Here is a 25,605-nt window from a genome sequence, read left to right on the forward strand (position 1 = left end):
GACAGAAACAGTCACCTGAGGCATTGACAGGTTAAGTCACAAAGAGGAAAATAAAAGGGAACACTTATATAGCACTTATCATGAGAACTGTGCTTAGCACTTCACAATTATTATCTGATTTGATCCTCACAACCCTATTTTATTATCCCCATTCTATTATTATAATTATTATATTAGTAGTAGTAGTATTATAAGAAAACTGAGGCATATGGAAGTTAAGTGACTTCCCCAAGGTCATGCAACTAGTGTCTGTTTGAAGCTAGATTTGAACTCAGGTCTTCCTGACTCTAGAACTAGCACTCTGTCCACTGCACCACCTAGCTGCCCCAAAAAACAGACATATACAATGATCAGAAAACAACATATACCATGACTACAATATAAAAAAGAACCACAATAAATAACACAATCAAAACTGAATGCTTTGAAAGTTTAATGTACAAGCTTGACCCCAAAGAAGAGATCTGAGAAGGTATCTCTACTAGTTTCTTTGCAGAGGAACACCGTATTTAATATTAGACTTTTTGACAACCCATAGAATGGCTACAGGGAAGTAACTCATGGCGAATTCTGCACCCAGAGGCCACAGAACATTGGAGCGAGGGAGATTTCTGTTCCAGAGAGACCTGCAAACCTCTCGCGGGGGGGGTCCTTCGCGCTGCGGACTGGGCGCCGGGACTGGGAGCTGAGTGCAGCCCTGCCGCGGCCGCGGCACCGAGAGGAAAAGATCCGAGCGGGCTTCAGGGACAGGATCTCCAGTGGCCGCACAAGTACCTCCACCCACAGGTGACGGGGGTCGGTGAGAGAGTCCCTTTGGCGGGTCGAGAGGGGAGTGGGGTGCCCCCATAATTCAGGCCCCCCCCCCCCCGGGAGGTAGAAGCTGAGAGGCGGCTGCAGACAGGGGCTCCCCAAGCAGGGGGGAGCCTGAATCCATTGCGGAAGGTCTGTGCATAAACCCCCTGAGGGAACTGAGCCTGAGAGGTGGCCCTGCCCCGACCTCAGCACCAAAACATAATCTCATACTGAATAGCAGCCCTGCCCCCGCCAAAAGCCCTGAGGCTGGAAGCAGCATTTGAATCTCAGACCACAAACACGGGCTGGGAGGATCAGGAGGTGAGGTGGGTGTGAGGAAAATATTCAGAGGTCAAGTCACTGGCTGGGAAAATGCCCAGAAAAGGGAAAAGAAATAAGACTATAGAAGGTTACTTTCTTGGCGAACAGGCATTTCCTCCCTTCCTTTCTGATGAGGAAGAACAATGCTTACCATCAGGCAAAGACACAGAAATCAAGGCTTCTGTGTCCCAGCCCACCCAATGGGCTCAGGCCATGGAAGAGCTCAAAAAGAATTTTGAAAATCAAGTTAGAGAGGTGGAGGAAAAGCTGGGAAGAGAAATGAGAGACATGAAGTCAAAGCATGAACAGCAGATCAGCTCCCTGCTAAGGGAGACCCAAAAAAATGTTGAAGAAATTAACACCTTGAAAACTAGCCTAACTCAATTGGCAAAAGAGGTTCAAAAAGCCAATGAGGAGAAGAATGCTTTCAAAAGCAGAATTAGCCAAATGGAAAAGGAGATTCAAAAGCTCACTGAAGAAAATAGTTCTTTCAAAATTAGAATGGCACAGATGGAGGCTAATGACTTTATGCAAAACCAAGAAATCACAGAACAAAGAGAGAAGAATGGAAAAATGGAAGATAATGTGAAATATCTCATTGGAAAAACAACAGACCTGGAAAATAGATCCAGGAGAGACAATTTAAAAATTATGGGACTACCTGAAAGCCATGATCAAAAGAAGAGCCTAGACATCATCTTTCATGAAATTATCAAGGAAAACTGCCCTGAGATTCTAGAACCAGAGGGCAAAATAAATATTCAAGGAATCCACAGAACACCACCTGAAAGAGATCCAAAAAGAGAAACTCCTAGGAACATTGTGGCCAAATTCCAGAGTTCCCAGGTCAAGGAGAAAATACTGCAGGCAGCTAGAAAGAAACAATTCAAGTATTGTGGAAATACAATCAGGATAACACAAGATCTAGCAGCCTCTACATTAAGGGATCGAAGGGCATGGAACAGTATATTCCAGAAGTCAAAGGAACTAGGACTAAAACCAAGAATCACCTACCCAGCAAAACTGACTATAATACTTCAGGGGAAAAAATGGTCTTTCAATGAAATAGAGGATTTTCAAGTATTCTTGATGAAAAGACCAGAGCTGAAAAGAAAATTTGACTTTCAAACACAAGAATGAAGAGAACCATGAAAAGGTGAACAGCAAAGTGAAGTCATAAGGGACTTACTAAAGCTGAACTGTTTACATTCCTACATGGAAAGACAATATTTGTAACTCTTGAAACATTTCAGTATCTGGGTACTGGGTGGGATTACACATGCACACACGCTCACATACATAGAGACAGAGTGCACAGAGTGAATTGAATAGGATGGGATCATATCTTTAAAACAAAATGAAATCAAGCAGTGAGAGAGAAATATATTGGGAAGAGAAAGGGAGAAACTGAATGGGGCAAATTATCTCTCATAAAAGAGGCAATCAAAAGACTCATTAGTGGAGGGATAAAGAGGGGAGGTAAGAGAAAAACATGAAGTCTACTCTCATCACATTCCACTAAAGAAAAGAATAAAGTGCACACTCATTTTGGTAGGAAAACCTATCTCACAATACAGGAAAGTGGGGGATAAGGGGACAAGCAGGGTGGGGGGGATGATAGAAGGGAGGGCATGAGGAGGAGAGTGCAATTCGAGGTCGACACTCATGGGGAGGGATAGGATCAAAAGAGAATAGAAGTAATGGGGGACAGGATAGGATGGAGGGAAATATAGTTAGTCCTATACAACACAACTATTATGGAAGTCATTTGCAAAACTACACAGATATGGCCTATATTGAATTGCTTGCCTTCCAAAGGGAAGGGGTGGGGAGGGAGGGAGGAAGAGAAGTTGGAACTCAAAGTGTTAGGATCAACTGTCGAGTAATGTTCTTGCCACTAGGAAATAAGAAAAACAGGTAAAGGGGTATAGAAAGCTATCTGCCCCTACAGGACAAAAGAGAAGATGGAGACAAGGGCAGAGAGGGATGATAGAAGAGAGAGCAGATTGGTCATAGGGGCAATTAGAATGCTTGGTGTTTGGGGGGGAGGGGAGAAAAGGGGAGAAAATTTGTAACCCAAAATTTTGTGAAAATGAATGTTAAAAGTTAAATAAATAAATTTAATAATAAAAAAAAAATATTAGACTTTTTTGATATGTTGGTTAGTTTTGCCCAATTGTTTTCTTTCCCTCTTTTCTAGTTTTGTTTTGTTTTTTTTTTTTTAACAAGGAATAGCTCTCTGGAAGAGGGAAGTGAAGATATTCAATGGAAAATGTCAGTATTGTGAAAAAAATTATTAATAATTTTTTTTTTAAGTTTAGGAGTTCAACTGGACAACCTTTATGACCCTAACCCCCTCTGGCTTTAAATTTATAATCTACAATCATCTTAGACCACCCCCCTTGATTTTATAGGTGAAGAAATTAAATCCAAGGAAGATTAAATGACATGAAAGTCACAGAGGTAACACAGACAAGATGTGAACCCAGGCTTTATGATCTCAAGTCCACTTATCACCATCACAATAGGACTGCGCCTAATATCATCATCCCTTTCAAATTTAAATCTCTTCCTATCTCCTGGTTCCTTCTTTGCTACATACAAAACATGCCTAACTCTCTTCCCCTGCCAAAATAAAATTCTCACTAGATTAAACCATCCCCAGAAGTTACCATAGTAGAACACATTTCTACTCAACACTACAGCTAAAATCCTTCAAAAAGCAGTCTATGCTCACTGCTTCTGTATCTTCTTTGTTGTCTGCAATTTCGCTTCTAACTTCATCATTTGACTGAAATGGTTTTCCCCAAAGTTACCAACAATCTCTTAACTTACAAATCTAAGGGGCTTTTTTCAATCTTCATCCTTATTGACCTCTTGGCAGCATCTGACACTGCTGACCATCTTTCTTCCTGGATACCTAATCCTTTAACAAACCCCTCCTGCCTTTCTAATATTCATAATTTCTGTTATATAATTGCATCTTTAACATATAAAAATCCATCTTGCTCTCTCTGAAGTTGCTGGTTCCTCTTGGAACTTAGCCTACTCCATGAGAGGCATCAATCTTGATAAATGCCTCTACTTGGATTGGAGGTGATCTGACTCTGACTCAATTCTTTGAGACGGTTCCACTACAACACATCACGAAACCGCAACATACCCACTAACAGCATTTTGGGGACCCTGATTTCTCGTATTTTTGAGACCATAACACTTTGTTCACATAATCAGCCATCCATACTCCAATACTTCACTGTCTCAGGGTCTAACTTTGAAGAATTAAGTCATCACCAACTCAAAGACAGGTTGAAGGTGTTACTTTCTTCATATTTTCCAACTGAAAACTCAAAGGTATCAAAAGTCCTCTGGTATCCTGGAATAATTTACTGAGGTTCTCTCCCTGATCTGACTGGCTATGTGAATTTTCATAATTTAGGGTCTATTTAAAGAATGAGTTCACTCTGACTTCCATGTCTCCCCCAACTTCACTTCAGCTGGAAGATTAAACATATTAAGGAGTAAAGATTATTTTGTCTTAGTTATTACTCATGTTACAAATAAAATTTATTTTCTACATTCCTTCTGGAACACATAATAATATAACACAGATTTTTTTTTAAAAAAAAAGAAAGTTTATTACGCTACAACTCTACACTCACGTGCCAGGATGAAAAACCAAAATTTTAAAAATCCCCTGCATCTCATGCCAGGAAAATAGTCTTCAGTCTCAGGTGTGATGGTGGAATATTGCACTATAAATCAAGGTGCCCAAAGTTTTAAACTAACAAGAAATTAAAATAACATACTTGTGTTGAGGAATTTCCACTGGATCTGAAGGGCTATAGAAGTTTCGTCCAATTTGGTACATAGACAGCTTCCGAAAGACCCTATAAGGAGACGTTAATATTTGGTACGCATCCCAAAATATCAGAATTTGGTGTTATTCAGTCATGTTAAAAATCTTTGTGATCTCATTTGAGGTTTTTTCTGGCAAAGATACTGGAGTGATTTACTATTTCCTTCTCCAGTTCATTTTACAGATGAGGAAACTTAGGCAAATAGGGGTAAGTGACTTGGCCAGGGTCACACAGCTAGTAAGTGAGATTGGATTTGAACTCAGGTCTTCCTGACTCCAAGACTGGAGCTCTATCCACCGAGCCATCTAGCTGCAAAGAATTCTTAGGGACTACTTCCATTAAGCATCAGAGGTATGCAGAGATGTGTTTAACAACCAGCTGCATGACACATTTTCACATTTAATCTGCTTGTCATTTTTCTCTCCATTATTTTCTTTAGTTTAGACAACAAACAAAATAATAAATCCAGATTCAATTTGTAGTTTGTGGATTTCTGAGGTATAAACATTTACAGTAAAAAGTGAATAGCAGGTTTTGAGGAACAGGTACTAAGAATAGTGAAAACAACAATACCTAAACAAAACCTAAATACAACGGTATTCCTTGAACTTTATTTGTCTTAGGACCTGGATCCTTTTATATCTAGATTTAAATATACATATTAATGTGGGTCTTTATACTTACAGAAAAAGTACAGAAAACAGTCACATCTCTGTGTGAATGTGGCTCAAAAGAACAACGCAATGTATCAATCCAGGTATTTATTAAGTGCTTATTAAATGAGAGATACTGTGCTAGGCTCTGGGGATACAAAGTGATAGATAAGACAGTTCCTACCCTCAAGGAACTTAGACTCTATAAAGGGAGATAACTGGTATAAATGTACAAAACATATAAGGCCACAATTAACGAAGACCCACTCAACTTGAAGGGGCCACTATACTTGGTAAGCTGGTTTGGAAAATGGCAGGTAAAGATGCTTTCTCGTCTTTTTTCATTTGGGCATAAGATTTTTTTCTAATATCAGTTTTCCAGACTGACAGGGAGCTGGTGAACAAATCTAAATAACTTGACCCCAAAAGACCCCTAGATGGCTCCCCGACAATAGGATATATGAAAGGTTCCCATTTCTTAGCCAAACCTCCCTCTGATCACCAGCATTTATTTCAAGACATAAGTTTTCTGTGTGTTCTGTCCAGCAACAGATAAGTATTTAGTATTCCTCATAAGCACCAACAATCTACTGTGATAGAAAAAAAGGCACAATAACATGTAAAATTCCACCAAAGAGTTTCATTTGAGCACCAAATGGAAGAGTACTTCCATGTAACGACATTATTCTGAATGTTATCTAGCAACTGTTTTCAAATTTCAGTAACCCAGGTTCTAGCATCATTAACCTAAAAGAAATTTGTGTTTAAAATCTTACTTTTTGAAGATAACATTGAAAAATTGAATACATGTAGGAGAACTTGATGGTAGCTCATTTATTAATGTAATGGTAATTGTTACATAAATGCCTTTTTGAGTTTCACCTGACAATTTTGTGACCTGTGGGAAGAAAAAAATATATTTTAATAGGCACTGTATTTTAATAGCCTACATCTTACCCTAAGAAAGACAGAGAACCAAGATACAGTCATGTTTAATACAAAACAACATGAAAGCAGCTTTAGAAGTCCTAGTGCTAGTGTATAATTAAGTAATCATCCTCAGTAGGATGGTTGTTTTTGTTCAGAGTGCCATCCTGATCCTAGAAAACAATCTGAAAGAAAACAGTTCAATTTTTCTTACTCTCTAAAAGAATACATAAATTCAGTACCTAAAGCCCTGAGCACAGGGATGCCTAGAGCAGGTTCTAGACTCGGTCCCCCTCACTCCAGAAAGCAGCACCCTCTAAGAAGGGTAGGAATTGCAAACTGAGACACCACAGCTCCCAGCCAGGCCAGAAAGCTGGGTTGTCTGAAGCCAGTGCGTAGAAGAATAACTAATTAAAAATATAGTGACTGAGGAGCAGGGGGTTACTCAAGACATAAACTCAGAAGAATAAAATATTTTTAAAATGCCTACACAAGCAAAACCTCACAAAGAAGCACGCCGTTTTCTCACAAGATCAGTTAGAATTCCTAGAACATATTATGCAAGAGTGTAAAAATTATATTACAAATGAGTTTAAATTGTTTAGAAGATATAAATGAAATGAGAGTGATAGAGAAAAGAACTGGAAAAGAAATCAGAGCTAGAAAGAAGAAACTCAGAAAGAGAATTAACAGTTTAGCACAAGATTTGAGCACAAAATCTTACCAAAACAACAAACTCCCTGAAAATTAAAATGTACCAAATAGAAGTTAATTACTTCATGAGACAAGAAGAAATACTAAAACTATGTCCAAAGATTGAAAAAAAAGATTAAAATGTAAGACATCACCATATCAAAAACTACTACCTTGAAAAACAGATTAAGGAGAATTAATTTAAGAATTAATGGACCACCTGAAAGCCAGGACCCAAAACCAGAGCCTGGATATCAACTGTCCAGATCTCTCAGAATTAGAAGGCAAAGTGAAACTACAAATAACCCACTAGTCACCTCCTAAATGAAGCCCCAAGATGAAAAGGCCTAGGAACATTATAACCAAAATTCAAAAGCCTAGATTTGGGGAGAGAAAATTTCCAAGGCTACAGTGATCGACTAGGTAGTATATTACAGACTAAAGTTTTACAGAGTAATCTTCCCAGAAGGAATGAAAAACTCTAAAGAATTAATTTCTAAAGGTCCAAAGAGAAAATTCCAATGAGGGAAAAACAATGTTGTTAAAAGAGACTAATGTGGATGTACAGGGAATTTACTGACCAATTTACATTTTCTTTTTATTAATGCTTTTAAAGATTATCATATTTAATATTATCAATATTTACCCATTCATTGTTGCTGTTCATTCATTTCAGTTGTGTTGGTGACCCCCTTCTGGGTTTTCTTGACAAAGATACTAGACTGATCTCCATTCCCTTCTCCAGTTCGTTTGATAGATGAGGAAACTGAAGCAAACAGGGTTAAGTGACTTACCCCCCAGGGTTACACAGCTAGTAAGTGTCTGAAGTCACATTTGAACTCAGGACTTCCTGACTCCAGACCCAGCAATCTATCCACTTGCCATATAATTAACATAATTAATAAATCTTTAAAAATATTATTAAGCACTTACTCTGCATGAGTCACTATGCTAAGCACTTTACATCTCCTTTAATCTTTACAACTACCTTGGTAGGTAGGTGCTATTATTATCTCCACTTTACAGCTGAGGAAACTGAGGCAAACAGAGGTCAAGTGCCTTACCCAAAGTCACACAGCAAGTGAGTGTTGAGGATGGATTTGAACTCAGGTCTTTGTGATTCTGGACCTACCACTCTATCCACTGCACTTCCTTGCTGGGTGATAAGTGGCATATATGGGGTTTGAACTCATATCCTCTCATTCAAAAGCCATCGTTCCTTCCATTGCACCATATTGCTTCTCAGGGAGGTCATTTATTGTATTTACTTAGCAAATATCTATTATGTGTCTGCTAGGCGCAGTTCAAGAGACATTTTTTAATGGCAATAACAGGTTGAGCAGCTTTGCACCAAATATTAAGATACAAATATAATTAGATATAAATTATAACATTAGATCTAAATCTAATGTTCAAGATATATAAGACAAATTATATAATATCAAGAGCTTAAGTCTATCTATTGAACACAAACCCATCCTTTAAGGGTATCTCAAACTATCTCCCTCACTGCTGCCAGCTTCTCATTGACTTCACATGACTCTGTTTTGCTTATCTCTAACACACTTACATAATATTGTATACTATATTAATCCATATGAAGAAAAGCAGAGGGCTATAGAGTAGATATCTGTTCTCAACGCCAGAAAAGTCTGGGCTCAAGTCTCCTTTTTGACACTGAACAAATCACTTAACTTCTCAGTGAATTAACTAACTCTCTAAGATTATAAACTGCAGAGAAGTGTGAACCTGCATTGTGGAGGGAGTTTCCTCACATGTGAGTTCCCTATACTAACTAAATCACAGGTTCAGTCCCTATCACTAAACTAATCTGTATTGGTATCTTATCTTCCTGCTAGCCCATGAGCTCTACAAAGACAGGGACCATCTTTTATCTCTGTTTCCCAGGAACCACCTAATGCAGAGCTCTGTACGTAGTATTTGCTTAATCAATGTTTGTTAACTGACTATATCCACAGAAATAATCCTGATGGAATATCCAAACACTAGTTAAACAAGAGCACTAAAATGAAACACTGTAGAGCAAAAGTGACCAAAAAAAAAATCAGCCTTACAGAGAGAGAAAACTTAAATCTTAACAGAAAACAAATGGTTACAAATGTTCACAGAAAAATAATTAATATTCATAATTACTGGACCTACCATTTATATAGTGGCTTTTAAACTTGTCCAAAATACTTTCTAACTCTTATCAGTGTATGAAAACTGGCTGATGCTAGGAAATCATTCTTAATATAACTGAGTGCTCCAAAATGTCATGATTAATCCCACCAAAGAACATGTTTAATGGCCAAAAGGCAGTATCTGTGGCTAAGGGCTACTCATACTACATGAAATGCAGTATTTGCTGAGTACAACCATTAAATAGATTACATTAGGCAAAATGACCCTGCAGTTTCTACGGGTATAATGAAGGCACCTGAAAATCAATGAATGGGTCAGGCATTTTCAGACATATCCCAAAAGAAAAATCACAAAGGCTTCCTGTGGGTAAGCAAAAGTCAGTTCAAAACGTGGCATGCTGAATACAGAACACTATACTAACAGTAAGAACCAATATTATTACACAGTTCCTCAATCTACACCTCCAAGAATGAGACCAACTTCAATTAGCAACAATATATTGAAATAGAACACAAAGAAAGGCAGGATTACTGACATAACATGCTAACAAATACTCAATTACCTCAAATTACAAAATACTGAAAAAGGATTATGCCTGAAAGATTCTCTAACTCAAAATTAAATGAAAATGCTACATCACCAGAACACAGTGTGCTGTTGTTTTTTTCAGCACCTTAAATGTAACCATCTGGAACAAGTTTAAGTTACATCAGTAGGTAGAGTAACCATTTCAGCAACCTTGAGGGTTTATCAAAGGAGATGGTCCTCACGGATGCACAATGAGGACATTTCTGGTGACTTTGTAAAATACTGCCAAGTTGTGGAATTTCAGTTAACACTACTGATACCAACCTTATAAAAAGATGAAATGAAATTCAATATTGGCAGAGCTGTGGGGAAAAAAAACATGGTGGGACCACAGACAAGTGACAAGCATTCTGGGGAACATCACAGGAAAAGCAATAAAAGGTACAAAACTCATTTAAAGAAAATATGCATGGCTATACTCTTTATAATAACAAAATATTGGAAGTGACCTACATTCCAATGCTAGGGAACAAGGTTTGTCTAAACCCTAAGTTAAGTATGATAGGATACAACAGGCTACCAAAAGCAATCAAGCATAAAAGAAAATTGCCAAAGAAATATGGAAAGATCTATGTGAAAGGATGTCAAATAAAATCAGCAGAACCAGAATTATGTATATATTGATGAAGGAAGGAAGAAAAGAAGGAAGGAAGGAGAGAGGGAGAGAGGAAGGAAAAAGGAAGGAAAGATGGGAAGAAAGGAAGGGAGAGGGAGGGAAAGAGGAAGAAGAAAGGGAGAAAGGAAAGAAGGAATTTCAGAATCATTTTGAGAGGATTTGTTTGTTGACTTCGTTTAGCTTGTTAAATGCTAAAGGTTAATTGAAGATTCTACCGCTTTTTTTCTATTTTTTTTATTTTTTTATATTTTTTTTCTATATTTATTTGGCTTTGCAGCTGTTTATTCAGTTTAATGAGTGGAGGGATTTGAAGTTAGAAGAGTAAACAATAATAATCACATTTAAATAACACTTGCAAGTTTGCAAAGAATTTTACCAATATTATCTCTCTTGATGCTCACAACAATCCTGTGAAGCAGGGGCTCTCAGCTGAGTTCAATGAGCCTGAGTCCAGTGAAATGATCTGCCTGGGACAACAGGGCGGTAAATGACTGAAAACAGATTTGGCTCCAAGTCCAGGGCTCTCTCTCTGTGCCTGCCACAAATCTGAATATAACATCCTTGACTTAGCTTTTCTACAGAAAGAGGCTCTGTTTTACAAAGTATATACTGATACTGTAACTGTAAGAAGAATAAATGTGATTTACACCACCCTTTCCAGTTACAAAGCGTTTTCAAATACACTTTCTCGTCTAAACCTCGTTACAGCCTAGTGAGTTGGGTAGTATGAATGAGGAAGGTGATGCTCAGGAAAAGGAAGTGAATTGCTCCAGGCTACTAAGTCCAGACACAAATTCCAGGAAGCTTGCTTACTTCAAGAACAAAGATTAAAGATAACAAGTAAAGGAACACCAATATAATCTTATTTGAGGCACTGAATTTTCATAATAAATTCTCTCGGAAATGCTAGCAATTCCTTTTTTAAAAACCAGACAAAAGTCTCGGAGGAGAGAGTAATTGTAAAATCAGACACTGTTGTAATTAAGCAAGGGCAAAATCACTAAGGAACAAACTGGTTAGAAGGAGGAGTAAAGCAACAACATGTATTAAGGGGGAGGGAGGAGCATTTACAACCTTGGTGCATATTTCAGAAAAATATGGTTCTTTCCTCAAAGAACACTGTGTTCAAACAAAAGCTGAAGCAAATACATACAAAGAGATAAGGTGGGACAGCATGTGAGGCTCTAGTTGTTACAGTACTAGGGACTGACAATATCTTAATGAAGGAGGCTTTTAGGAGCAGGTACACAGTGAACAGGCAAGAGAGAGGGTATATGCCGAGGAGCCACCTGGCTTCTTCCCTCCCACCATAGGCCCCCCAAGTCTGCTATTTCTATCAAGCAAGAAGTGTTTCCAAAGCACATAATGAGTCTAAAACTGTTTGAAGTTTTCTTTTCCCAACCCAAACCTTTGTAATTTCTTTCTAGATGCTTCCAACTGACAAGTGACTGATAATACACAGTGGTGAAAAAAAAGGACTCATACTATACCTTTTCTTCTAGCTGTTCTGAGAGAAAAAGCATGGAACCATCAAAGACTTTGGCCTTTTTCAGGAATTTACTGTGACTATAAAGCAAAGCAATTCTCAGTCGCTTGGATGCTAAGTCTGGACTGAACGTCACGTGATACTGGAAGAGATGCCACTCTCTGGGCAAACCTATATTAAAGAGGTTAGTGACCAGTTTCACTGGAGCACCACTGGAACCTGAAAAAAGCAAAGATATCTGTGTGTTTATTTGTTTCAACAAAAGTTAGGCCATCCTATCCTTGACAGAATTACTAATGAATATGAAATTTCAGACCACCACAGCTGGAAAGCTTTGTAGAGATCTTAGTTTTATAAATGAGCCAAATGGATCCCCAAGAATTATGCCCCATGCATCAGAATGGAGACAAGGGGAGGGGTGATAATATCTTTAAACACATCATATACAAAAGGAGAACTCAACAACTAAGCACAGAAATACAGGATTTTGAACAAGAAATCCTAGAAGTCATTATAGAAACCAGGAAACTGAGGCCTTGTACAAAGAAGTGGCATGTCCAAGGTCATTTGAATAAGGGTTTTTAACCTGGGATCTATGGATGCTTTTTTAATAATCTGATGACTGTTCCTCAATATAAATGATTTCCTTTGTAATCTTATGTATTTAAAAACCTTATTCTGAGAAGGAAGCCATAGGCTTCCTCAGACTGTCGAAAGTGTCTATGACACACACAAAAAGGTTAAGAATCCCTTCCGTACATTAAGTTTAGCTAACAATAACTAAACCAATTTTACAGAACAGAAAATTACCCAAAAGGTTTGTGACTCCAGTGGAGTACAGAACTTCCAGTGTGAGTACTCCGTCCACTAACATAGAGGACAACTCCTGCTATGACTCAGTGGATAAATTCCAATGAGTCATCAGAGGCACACAGAGGCAAGATAACTTACCTAGGGTCACATACTCAGTACATGTCAGAGAAAGAATCTGGACTCCAGTCTTCTGGTTTTAAGCCTAACACTCTACCAACCATAACATAACAAAAACTAGAATATACATAGGATTTTAAGGTTTGCACAGTGCTTTACATACATCTCTCATCTGATCCTCACAGCAACCCTGGCAGGGGGGTGCTATTACCATTGCCATTTTACAGATGAGGAAACTGGAGCTGAGAGACATTAAGTGACTTGTCCAGGGTCCCATAAGCTAATAACTGTCTAGGGCAGTAACTGAACTCAGGTCTTTCTGACTTCAAGCCCAGTTCTCTGTGTACTATAGCATCACCCAGCAGCACTATATTGCCTCTAGAAATAAGAATATTAAGACACAAAATGCAAACATCTTTGTGTTTTATATTCAAAGATTGTACCCTTGTATTAAATGAACAAACAATGAAAACAGTACATAATATGAAGGCCTTATACCTGTTTTGCAGTCTTTGACATGTGCCAACTTCTCCCTGGTGTAGATTCCCAGTTCCAGAAAACTATTGAAGGTTTTTCCTCCTCTTCGGACAAGAGTACATCCAGCCCCATCTCCAGCAGATGCACCTTCTTTGACTAAAACAGGAATCAAAAGCTCTAATTTCAAAGTGCTACTATGCTAGTTTTCACTCTGGTCAAATAATGTGGAATTAGCATACGGAAAAAAATTCCATTACTAAAGGAATTTATGAGCTAAGCAATGCAAATAAAGCATGCCTACGTTTGCTATTAACAAGCTATGAACTCACCAGTATTTGTTGGGAACTGCCACCTACCTTTAGTCTTGTTACACATCACTCCCCACCATGTATTATTTGATCTAGTGACCCTGGCCTCCTGGCTGTTCCACAAAAGAGACACTCTATCCCTTGACTCTGGGTATTTTCTCTGAGTGTCTCCAACACCTGGAATGTTCTCCCTTCTCATCAGCCTACTGCCTTCCATGGCTTGCTTTAAGTCCCGTCTAAAATCCCATCTTCTACAAGACGCCTTTCCCAACCCCTCTTAATTCTGGTGACTTCCATCTTTTAAATTTCCTACTTATACCGTAAATGGCTTATTTGTGTATTTTTTACTGCAAACTCCCTGAAAACCTGAATTATCTTTTGCTCTACCCAATACTTAGCACTCTGTCTGACACAGCAGGCACTTAATATATGCTTATTGGCTAGGGTATTTTCAATTGGATGAAAATTAGTATAATACTTGAAAAATATTTAGTCATCTGTAGATGAGACACAAAAGAGGCCTTGGGTCTAAAATGCAAGATTCACAACTTCTTGTGCCAAAGATTTGCTGAAGCATTTTAGTGGAATCAAAAATCTAACTCTACAGCCTATTACTTTTATTTAAAGTTGACATCAGTTATATCTTCCTGCATTCTCCTCCTATATTCTACCCTCCAAGAGTCATTCTCAAATGGAGAGTAAGAAACTGCTGCCAGTTTTAGTTTGCTATACTGATAAACCTGTCACTGTTATATGTCCATTCATGAAAAACCAGTACATTTTTCATCTCCCACATCTTCTCCCCACCCATGAGAACAAGTGAGATTATCAACAACATCCTCAGTCAGTAGGCATTTATTAAGCACCTATTAGCTGCCAAGCACCAAACAAGGTGCTGGAGGTAGTAGCACCAATGCAATACCCACAGAAGCCTCTATGGATACACAGGCATATTTCCAGGTTAAATTCACAAATATAAATTCTCTTTCTCAAAAATAAAACCAAAATATGTATTCAGATACCAGAAAGCTAATTCCACCATGGTAACAAGGAAGTTTGTACACATTACCAATAGAGGGAGGACTGCCATTCCCAAGCCTTCCCCCTGTTAGGCCTTCCCACAAACAAGCTCCCTTAAGCAAAATGCCCCTCAGCTGGGCTAGATGTTCTGTTCTGCTCTGTTCTGCCTGCTGGCCTCTCAGCTCCACCTCACTTTCTCTTTCTGCTCCACCCATTCAATAAGCTCCTCCCACCATGGGCATCATGTGACTCAACCTGTGGGCTCCAGCTGGGTTCAAAGCAGGTCACATGGGTCTACTAAGGGGCAGGGAAGATCTTCAAATTCCCTTAGCATTACAGGGGTACAAAGGCAAATATCTAACATCTCTCCACTCAAGGAGACTGACATGCACACATATAAATAAATATAAAATAACTGGCTTGGATTGGTCAAAAGCCTTCCCCAAATATATATGGAAGGAGTATGTCCACTGTCCCAGATATGATAATTCATAGGAACTTATGCAAATCCCCAAATCCAAGCTAGAGCTGGTAGCAAACGTTGCTAGGTATGTGCACCAATGTGATATTCACAGCATGTACAGTGGCCATGAATATCCTGGCAAAATTCTAAATCATGAAATCCAACAGACTCTCCACATGGAAGACAGAACCAAAACATTTATTCAGATACCAAAAAGCCAAATCCATCATAGTAACAAAAACCTATACACAATAACAATGCAGAGGACAACACCATCCCCAAGCCTTCCCCCTACTAGGCTTTCCACAAACCAGCTCCATTAAACAAATCACAAACAGGCTTCCCTTAAGCAAAATGTCCTTCTCACACTCATAGCCAGCCATCTGTTTGCCTGCATCCTTCAGTTCTTACTGCTCTCTCACTAACTTCCCCTCAGCTCTGCTCTAGCTCCACCCCTTTCTGACCCATAGGTTCAGCAAACTCCTTCTACCACAGGCTCTATGTGACCCATACTTGACCTATTAATAAATGGGAAAGATCTCCCCATTTAAATTACCATTATTGTACACCAACCATTAAGGTGTACTTTTAGTCTAGCCTACTTACCTTGAAAAACACAGGGAAATAAAAGGAAAAGCCCCCAGAGGTATAAAAATATTTATAGCAGCTCTTTCCATAGTGGCAAAGAACTAGAAATTGAGAGGATACCCATCAACCAGACAGTGGATAAACAAGTTGTGGTATATGACTGTTATGGAATACTATTATGCTGAAAAAAATGGCTGAGATTCAAAAACACCTGAGAAGACCTATATGAACTGATGCAAAGTGAAATGAGCAGAGTCAAGAGAACACCGCATACAGCAATGACAATATTCTAAAGATGATCAACTGTGAAAGACTTAGTAACTAATCAATGAAATGATCAATTGGTCAATACAATGATCCACCTTAACTTCAAAGGACTCGTGAAGTAAAATACTATCTACCTCCAGTTAGAGAATTGATGGACTCAGAGTACAGAATGAAGTATTTGTCTTTAATTTTCTTGCTTTTTTTCCCCCAGAACATGGCTAATGCAGAAAGATGTTTTTGCATGACTTCATATATATAATAAGAATCATATTTCTTGCCATATTTCAGTGATGGGGAAGGAGATGGAAGAAGAGAATTTGAAAATAAAAATTAAAACAAAATTTTATATTTGCATAATAAAAAATAAAAAGAGATACTATTTCAAGGTATTATTTCATTTAAGTCATGACTGACTTCTAGAAACCAAAAATATAACTAAAATGTATGTTATGACTAATCTACACCCAGTGCAGCTTATTTAAAATAACATCCAACTTATGAATGCCCCAGAACAACGTCAGCATTACTGTACTATTTTTAAGTCTAAGTATAAAAGAATAGATGTATTTAGATACACAAATTTTATATATATATAATATGCATATATATGTTAGAATATAATATACTAGGATATAAATATAAAATATTCTATATTTATAGATATTTATACATCTATATTTATACAGATTTTTATACATTATATAGAATATAAATTCTATAGAGAATACAAACTTTAATGTATTCTTTGAAAAAATACTTGCATTATCTATAGTCACACACCATACAGGAAAATCTAACTTAAACAAAAATTCAGAAATGCTTTCTCCACAACTCTTCCATGAATACATAGATACATAACACTGCTACTTTATAAGGTCTGCCCAGTCATGCCAAGGAGTTAGGGAAGTTGGCTCTATGGGATGTCAGAGGACCCCTCAAGATCCCCAAATGTAGCCCGCCACAGGAGAATCCTAGAAAAAAAAGCTAAATGTATGTTCTAGAAAGGGCCCTCCTGCCCAAGGAGTGGCCTCCTCACAGATTTATGGCAGAGGCACTGCTCCAAAACAGTGTCTCGGTGGCTTAGCTAACCCACTTACACCTCTGTGGAATCCTTTCAGTTCCTGGGAGATCAGTGCTGGTTGAGGCTTCACTGTCACTCACAGTAGGATGATTCTGAAATGAGCAACAAAGTATCTCTTTAAAAATCTGAGGCAGGAATTGACAAGTTTGTCACTGTGCGGGCACAATTAAATACTAACATTTAATTCATCAAATACTTATTAAGGGCAAAGTACCATGCTAGGTCCTGGGGGAGACAGAAAGCTAAGCAACACATAACCACTTGCCCAAAAAGAGTTTACAATCCAGCAGAAAAGACATGGCACAATACAAACAACTCTATAAACAGCGCTAAGTAGAAAAGAGAGGTGAAGAACCTTGCTCTTTGCCTCAGTCCACACACCTCATCAGTTGCTAAATTCTGCCATTTCTACCTCCACATCATCTCTCATATCCAACATGATCTTGGTCCAGGCCCTCATCACTTCTCACAACTGCTTCCTAATTGGTCCCCTGGCCCCGTTCCTTCCCCCTCCAGGTCACCCTATCCACCACTCCCTGTATTTTCCTTAAGCCCTGCTCTGACTTAGGGATTCCAGGGACTTTTTATTTATTGCCTCTAGGATAAAATATAAATCTCCAACTTTTAAAGCCCTACACAATCTGAACCCAACCTAATTTTTCAGCATCAATTTATATACATTATTGCCTTCCCAGATCCTGTAACCCAGCCAAACTGTATCTCTCTGTGTTCCTTACAGGTAACACTCAGTCTCCTATCACTGTGCCTTTGTCCTGGCCTTCCTCCCTACCTGAAATATGTGAAGACTTTCCAAGGAACAATGGACAGAACAATTTGTTCCAACAGCCATGAAGGTGGTTAAAGCAGGTGCTATGGAGAGCTTGGAGCTTGACGCTGGAAGAGAGTGATGACTTTGTACAACTCCGCCTCACCTAAATCCAATTCACAAGGAAGTCAAGCCAGCCCAAGAAGCATCTTGTTAATGAAGTTCTTCCTGAATCCCACAACTGCTAGTGTCCTCTCTCCCAAACTACCTTGTATTTAACTACTATACATGTACATCTTCATTAACTTTATGACATATGTGTGGGTTCACACCCAACACAAACACTTGTGTATATATTGTTTTTGTTCGTCCTTCATTTTCAAATGACATCATGGGGTGACATCTTGACTTGCCCATGAATTAGATTTAAGTGAGGCAGAGTTCCACAAAGTCATCAGCCTCACTCTCTCCTACAGAGTCACTGAAGTCCTGTGGACGGACAAAAGTCAAGCTGACTGGCAACGGCCTAGGATGCTGTGAATGACCCTAGCAACTCAGATGTCTGCCCAAGCTCTAAGCATTTCACAGCGCCTGCTTCAGCCACTTTTGTGGCTGTTGGAATAAACTGTTCTCATTTGCTCATTCTGCCAGAGAAGGTCTTCACATACTTGGAGTAGCTAACTCCTAACTCACTGATATGCATGAGACCTGTCAGTTACTGGGGCAGCCCATCTGCTCAGATGGTTTCCAAAATGAAACACTCTCTACTTGCAGGGTCTCACATTCTAATGAGACAGTAAGAACATGTAAATATATATTTATGTATATATGTATATATATACATATATATGTAAATGTATATACAAATACATATGACACAGATATTTCTATGTAAATATACACACACACACACACACACACAGAAATCTGTACTGCCAAGGTGCTCATATTCCAATGAGACAGCAAGTACGTATAAAAATAAAGTACACACATGTGTACTTGCTGCTGTCTCTCTCATTAGAATGTGAGTTCCCTGCTAGTAGGGATAGTTTTACTCTGGGCAACTGTATTCCCAGAGACTAGCACGGTGCTTGGGAAACAGCAGGTACTTAGTAATTGTTGACTGGAGTGACAAAAGAGATGAGCAAAGATGATCCTAGGCATGTCCAAATGGGAAGAAGAAATAAAACAAAAGAATACAGATGGAAGATGATAATACCTACTTTAGCCATAATGATCTAATATTATTATTACATTAAATATTATTATTTAATGAATAATAAGTTAAATAAATAATAAAGTACGTATTATTATTAAATTAAAGATTATTTACCTTTCAGCAGGCATGACTCCATGGTTCGTATAGTACTTGATGAAAACACAAACACACACAAAGATACGGTAAGAGCTAGACCTGTGATTTCACTGGAACAGGGAACTCCCTGGTGAGGTAATGTCCTCTACCAATGCAGGTTGGTACCTTTTTTGCAACTTAGTAAAAGAAAAAGTTTCCTAAAGCACTAAGAAGATAAGCTAACACCACAGAGACAATATGTGTCAGAGGCACATGAAGCACAGTGTGTGTTCGTACTTGAAGTAAACCTTTCTGAAACTCCAAGACTGGCCCTTTAATCACTCTACACCATGCTGATTCTCTGCTAACAAATATATCACGAGAAAATATTAAGTGGGAGCCCAAAGGTATTTGGTGAAGAATTCAGTAAAGGAATTATACTGGTGTCCAGAAGTATGGGCTAAAAGTCCTGTCTGTGATACCTTGGGGTGGGACTATAAGCAAATTCCTGAAAGCATTTCAACTCAGACTACAAGACCAGCTCTCAGAGATGTACAAGATTACTGTTTGGGTTTGGCTTGGACAAGATGGGGTAGCTGGTGTGGTAGAAAAAGCAGGAGACGTGGCTTAAAGAAGACCTAGATTAAAATCTGGACTCCATTACTCGCTATTTGTAGCAACAACCAATCCCTTCTGCGTCGGGGGAGTGGAGGATTAGGGACAAAGGGAAGTAGGGCTCCTCATCTGTAGAATGAAAGGTTTGAACTCTATGATCACTAACGTCTCTTACAGCTCTAAATCTATGATCCTATGCAGCCTTTAGGGTACCTTTAGGCTCTATGAGAAAATCAGAGACCTCCAGGCCATTTACTCCCTGAATCTCAATTTCCTCATTTGTAACATGGGGTTAATAATCTTTATGTTATCTACCTCACAGAATTATTGTGGGGAAAACTGCTTTGTAAACATTAAGTTGCTGTATGAGTCACTGTAACTTTTGTTACACTGTAAGGTTTATGTGGACAGGGGTTATGTCTTATCTAAATTTTCCATCTTCCCCTAACAAAGTGCCTTGCACAAAGCAAGATTTTCATAAATGCCTTCTGAGTGGAGTAATTAACTGATAAAGAATCAAGAGAAAAGAAAATGGGTACAGAAATGTAGACACTAAGAATTACTATCAGGGTTTTTTTTCTAAATTTCGGTATTTTTTATATTTCCCGAGGTGTTACAGAAGTCTAATCTCTACAAGGTTAATCAAGGTATATTTTATACTGAGGCCTGTACAGCATGGGAAATAAAAACCAGCCTTGGAGCCAGGATGGGTTCACATCCTGCCTCTGACATATACTAGGTGGATAGTCAGGAACAAACCATTTAACCTTTCCATGTTCTCAGGCAACTCTTAAAAGTGTGTATTGTTAATGTATTTTTGCTTAATTTGAAGATCTTTCCCATCCATTCGTAGGCCCATGTGATCTGCTTAAATCACATGCAGGCCTAACTCTCACCTGGTCCAAGAAACTACCCAAAAATACTAAAAGTCTGGCACAACTCAAAGTACTTTCCACTGGCTGGCCAAAGTCCTCTGTTTTGTGTGTTCTCTTTTTGTTTAGGTTGGACTTGGCTTCTGCATGAAACTGGGTGGAGGGGAAAAGGGAGAAGCACAGACAAATCATATTAAGTTGTTATTCAATCATGTCCAACTCTTTGTGACCCTATTTAGGGTTTTCTTGGCAAAGATATTGGAGTAGTTTGCCATTCACTTCTCCAGCTCATTTTTATAGATTAGGAAACTGAGGCAAACAGGATTAAGTGACTTGCCCAGGGTCACCCAGCTAGTAAGTGTCTGAGGCCAGATCTGAACTCATGAAGATGAATCTTCCTGACTCCAGTCCCTGTAATTTCTCCACTTAGCCACCTACCTGCTCCCATAATCATATTATCAGTACCTATAATGGTATTTTCTTGTATTTCGTAACTTAAACTTTAAACTTAAACATAACATTTAAAACTCTGAGAGACACAAAATAAAGTTCCAAGCCCCACTGTTTAGTCTAAGTGACTCCTTAGGGTAAATACTTATCCATTCATTCAGATAGCAGAAATCAACCAACCCAAAAGCTTTTATTAAGCAATGACCATGTGCCAGAGATTGGTATCAAATTATAATACTTCTAGGACAGGGGTTCTAACCTGGAGACCATGAACTGTTTTTTTAATATTTCCATAAATATGTTTCAATAATATTTTTATCTCATGTATTTTATTTTTTTTTAAGTATTTAAAGACATTCCTCTGAAAAGAGCTCTCTAGGCTTCATCAGATTGCAAGTTCATGACAAAAATGTTCAAGAACTCCTGCTCAAAGATACAAGGCAGACTCCTCAGTTTAGTAAGGAAAGCCCCCAATGGGAGAAGCAGTGAGGTACCATCAGAAGAGTGCCAGATCTGTAACTGGAAAAGAGTTAGAGGTCTCTGCCGCTTATTAACTGGGTGATCCTGGCCAAGTCAATGAACCTCTCAGTTCCTCCTCTGTAAAATGACAAAGCTGGACTGCATGCCTTATAAGGTTCCTTTCTAGTTCTCAAGCTGGGATTGCTATGAAGACCTTGCATACTATTTTTTTTTTTTAATTTAACTTAAGGAGTCTAGTCCACTTAGGAAAAAAAAAAGATCTCCAGCATAAATACATCAATAAAAAGAAAGGGGAAGATAAAATCAAAAGGAGAAAATTTTCTGACAGAGAAATAGGAAAGAAAAGGTGAGAAAGCAGTCGAATCTACATTATGACTGATACAGACCCATGATCCGGAGGGCTGTGGCTCTACCAGTTGCCTGGACTCCACGCTTCTGCAGAGACCTCGGGCTCTTACTCTGGCTCTTCCAGTCATGTTTATCTGTAAGAAAACTGTCATCATTGAGCAAATCTGCCTCTGGCACTGATTGTTTTTCTCCCCTAAAAGTGTGGTGATAGCTCGATTATCCCAATGAACATGAGAACCCAATACTGAAACTTCTAAGCTCCAGGAGAAGGAAGGTTGGAGAGAAATGGGGGGAAGGGGCTGGGGCCAGGCTGTACCACTTGGTGTCTCTAGGCTTCAGTTTCCTCGTCTGAGAAATGAGGTTTTGTAACATACAAGATTAGAAAAGTAGCAAGCGCAGGAAACGTACTGGCTCTGAAACTGACACGGATGCCCTGGGAAGGAGAAGGGGTGCTTCTGGGCGTCGAGAAAGTGGCCAAGGCGCAAGGGGGAGGAAGGGGAGGGGGTAGCCCCAAAGCAGAAAAAGATGGGGCGAGGTCCACCCAGGCAACGCCCGGGGGCAGCTGGGGTGTGTCTAGGGCAGCCTGGCCAAAGAATCCCGGGCTGCGGGGTCGCAGGAGGTCGGGAAAGCACCACCAAGGAATCGACAGCAAGAGCCCGGAGGAGTTCCCCCAAAAGGCTCAGGAAGCTGGGGTTCGGACCCCTACAGCCAATCATTTACCTCTTAGCTGTACCGCAATGGTGTGCGCAGACCCTGGCAGAAGCGGCCAGGTCCTCTCCTCCTCCGCGGAGACCTCGCCTTCAACCCTAGAGTTTTCTCTACCCCACGTGGATTCTGACCCAAGTCAGGCCTCACGCCCTCCTCAATTCTGCTGCCCTCACCTCCTTCCCGCCCTCCGGGTCCTGGGCTCCACCCCCAGCCCTCCCCCAGCCCTGGGCACAGAGTAGGGTTACCCTTCAGTGAGCCTGAGAACCAGGATCCAGTTAAGTGAGCACTCCCAGAGACCTACCCAGTGCTCTCCAGAGACTCCTCGGACTCTAGATTCCAACCTTTCTTCTTTTTTGAAAATGTTTATTTTTTTTTTTAATTTCTTGTAAAAATAACTTTTAACATTCGTTTTTAAAATTTTGACTTCCAAATTCTCTTCCTCACTCCTTAAGAAAGCAAGCCATTTGATATACCTTATACATATGCGGTCAGGCAAAATGTATTTCAATATTAGCCATGTTGCAAAAGAAAACACAGCCCCCCCCCCAAAAAAAAAAAACAAGAAAAATGTTTTAAAATATGCTTTCATCTTCCATCAGTTCTTTCTCTGGAGGTGAGAATTATGAGTGTTTCTGAATTGTCTTAGATTCTTGTATTGCTGAGAATAGCTAAGTCATGCCTAATTTATTATGGTAGAAGACGGTGGTTATTGTTTACAATATTCTGGTTCTGCTCTCTTGACTCTGCATGTCTTTCCAACTTTTTCTAAAAGCATCCTTCTAGTCATTTCTTATACCACAATAGTATTCCATCACAATCCCATCCACAGCTTGTTCAGCCATTCTCAAATAGATGGGGAATTAACAATTTTTTACCACCACAAAAAGCTGCCACAAATATTTTTGCACATATAAGTAATTCTTTTTTTCCTTTTTTTTAATTGCTTTGGCCCTAGTAGTAGTACTGATAGATCAAACGGCATGTAGAGTTTGATTGCCCTTTGGGCATAGTTCCAAATGGCTCTCCAGAATGGGTGAATCAATTCTGAATTCTTTCACATCTCTTCCAATATTTCTCATTTTCCTTTTTTGTCACATTAGCCAATCTGATAGGGATGAGGTGGTACCTCAGAGTTATTTTAATTTGCATTTCTCTAATTAATAGTGATTTAGAGCAATTTTTTCATAAGACTATAGATAGTTTTGATTTCTTTTTCTGAGAACTCTCTGTTTTATACCTTTTGACCATTAATCAATTGGAGAATGACTCTTACTCTTATCAATTTGATTCAGTTCTCTATATGTTTGAGAAATGAGGTCTTCATCAGAGAAACTTGTAAATTTTCCCTCCAGTTTTCTGCCTAACTTTTAATCTTGGCTGCATTGTTTTTGTTTGCTCAAAGTCTTTTTAATTTCATGTTATCAAAATTATTCATTCTCTTTTCTGTAATAATCTCTATCTTGTGTTTGATCATCAATTCTTCCTTTATCCATAGATCTAATAGGCAAAATATTCCATGCTCCAGTAATTTGTTTATGATATTATTCTTTATGTCTAAATCAAGTATACATTTTGACCTTTTCTTGATAAATGGTGTGAGATATTGGTCTATACCTAGTTTCTGCCAAATTGCTTTCCAATTTTCCCTGCCATTTTTGTCAAATAGTGAATTCTTGTCCCTAAAATTTAGATCTTTGTATTTATCAAACACTACATTACTATGAGCATTTATTACTGTGTATTGTGTATCTAATGAATTCCATTGATCCACCACTCTCTTTCTTAGGCAGTAACAGATTGTTTTGATGATTGCCACTTTCTAATACAGTTCATGATCTGGTGCAGCTAGGCCACCTTCCTTCACATTTTTCTTCATTGATTCCCTTGAGGTTCTTAACCTTTTATTCTTCCAGATGAATTTGTTACTATTTTTCTAGCTCTATAAAATAATTTCGAGGGGAGGAGCCAAGATGACAAAGTAAAAGCAGAGACTTGCTTGTGCTCTCCCCCAAACCCTTCCCAATACCTGTAAAAAATAATTCTAAAAAATTCTAGAGCAGCAGACAGAGTGAAACAAATTTCCAGCCCAAGACAATCTGGATGGTCATCAGGAGAGGTCTGTTGTGCCAGGTTGGGAGAGGAGCACAGTCCAACTGTGCCTGCACCAACTGGACCCCAGCAAACCTGGAGCAGGCCTCAGATCAGAATCACTGGCAGCTAAAGTACTTTCCAAATTTCTCAACCCCAAAATGCCAAAGACAACTTAGAAGTTCAGTGGGACAGGTTTGTCATACCTAGGTGAGAGAAGAGCAGTGCAGTTCTGGGGCAGCAGCAGCAGATGTTCTTGGAGTTCTCAGCCTATAGTCAGTAAAGGGATCAAACAACTGATCAGAAGACTACAGAGATCCCTTTGTTGACACTGAGGCAGGATTCTGTTTCTTTGCCCATACTAGGATCTGGGTCCCAGTCCTGGGTGGCAGTCCTGGGGCAAGGAGGAGCACTGGTATAACAAAGCTTGTGGCAACAGTGGAGAGGGAATCCCCCTCACAATTCCAAAGCAGAAAAGAGTGCTTGTGGTCATTCACTGACCAGCGTACAGGCCAGGAGAGGAGTAAACACCTCTCCCTAGATCATATCACCTTAGAAGAACTGAAAATTTACAGGTCTCTAGAAGTATTTCTAAAAATAGCAGCACAAAATCCCTGAAGCATGGGACATTATGCCTTCCACACTGGAAGCATAGCCCTACCTTAAGAAAGAGTTAAAAATTCAAGTAATTGTCTGGGAATATGAGATAACAGTGGGGAAAAAAACAGACTATAGAATCTTACTTTGGTAACGAGGAAGATCAAAACAT

At 39.0% G+C, this 25,605-nt stretch overlaps 1 protein-coding gene across 2 annotated transcripts in view; it reads right to left on the reverse strand.

Moving 5' to 3' along the window:
* PIWIL4 (piwi like RNA-mediated gene silencing 4) overlaps window positions 1–22,907 on the reverse strand; it is a 61,766-nt gene extending 38,859 nt beyond the window's left edge. Inside the window, exons 1-7 of one of the 2 annotated variants that reach the window (XM_072611316.1) lie at window positions 22,761–22,907; window positions 22,079–22,174; window positions 17,232–17,307; window positions 13,510–13,644; window positions 12,086–12,300; window positions 6,403–6,524; window positions 4,923–5,003 (exon numbers count right to left, since the gene is read on the reverse strand). In XM_072611316.1, the coding sequence (XP_072467417.1) occupies window positions 4,923–5,003; window positions 6,403–6,524; window positions 12,086–12,300; window positions 13,510–13,644; window positions 17,232–17,307; window positions 22,079–22,168 (719 nt within the window). In that variant the 5' untranslated portion in view covers window positions 22,169–22,174; window positions 22,761–22,907. Of the gene's footprint in view, window positions 1–4,922; window positions 5,004–6,402; window positions 6,525–12,085; window positions 12,301–13,509; window positions 13,645–17,231; window positions 17,308–22,078; window positions 22,175–22,448; window positions 22,699–22,760 lie in introns of those variants that run through there. The other variant, XM_072611317.1, reaches the window with a different exon arrangement.
* Between the last annotated feature and the right edge of the window lie 2,698 nt (window positions 22,908–25,605).

This window comes from Notamacropus eugenii, chromosome 5 (assembly GCF_028372415.1).
Source record: "Notamacropus eugenii isolate mMacEug1 chromosome 5, mMacEug1.pri_v2, whole genome shotgun sequence".
Classification (NCBI taxonomy): domain Eukaryota; kingdom Metazoa; phylum Chordata; class Mammalia; order Diprotodontia; family Macropodidae; genus Notamacropus; species Notamacropus eugenii.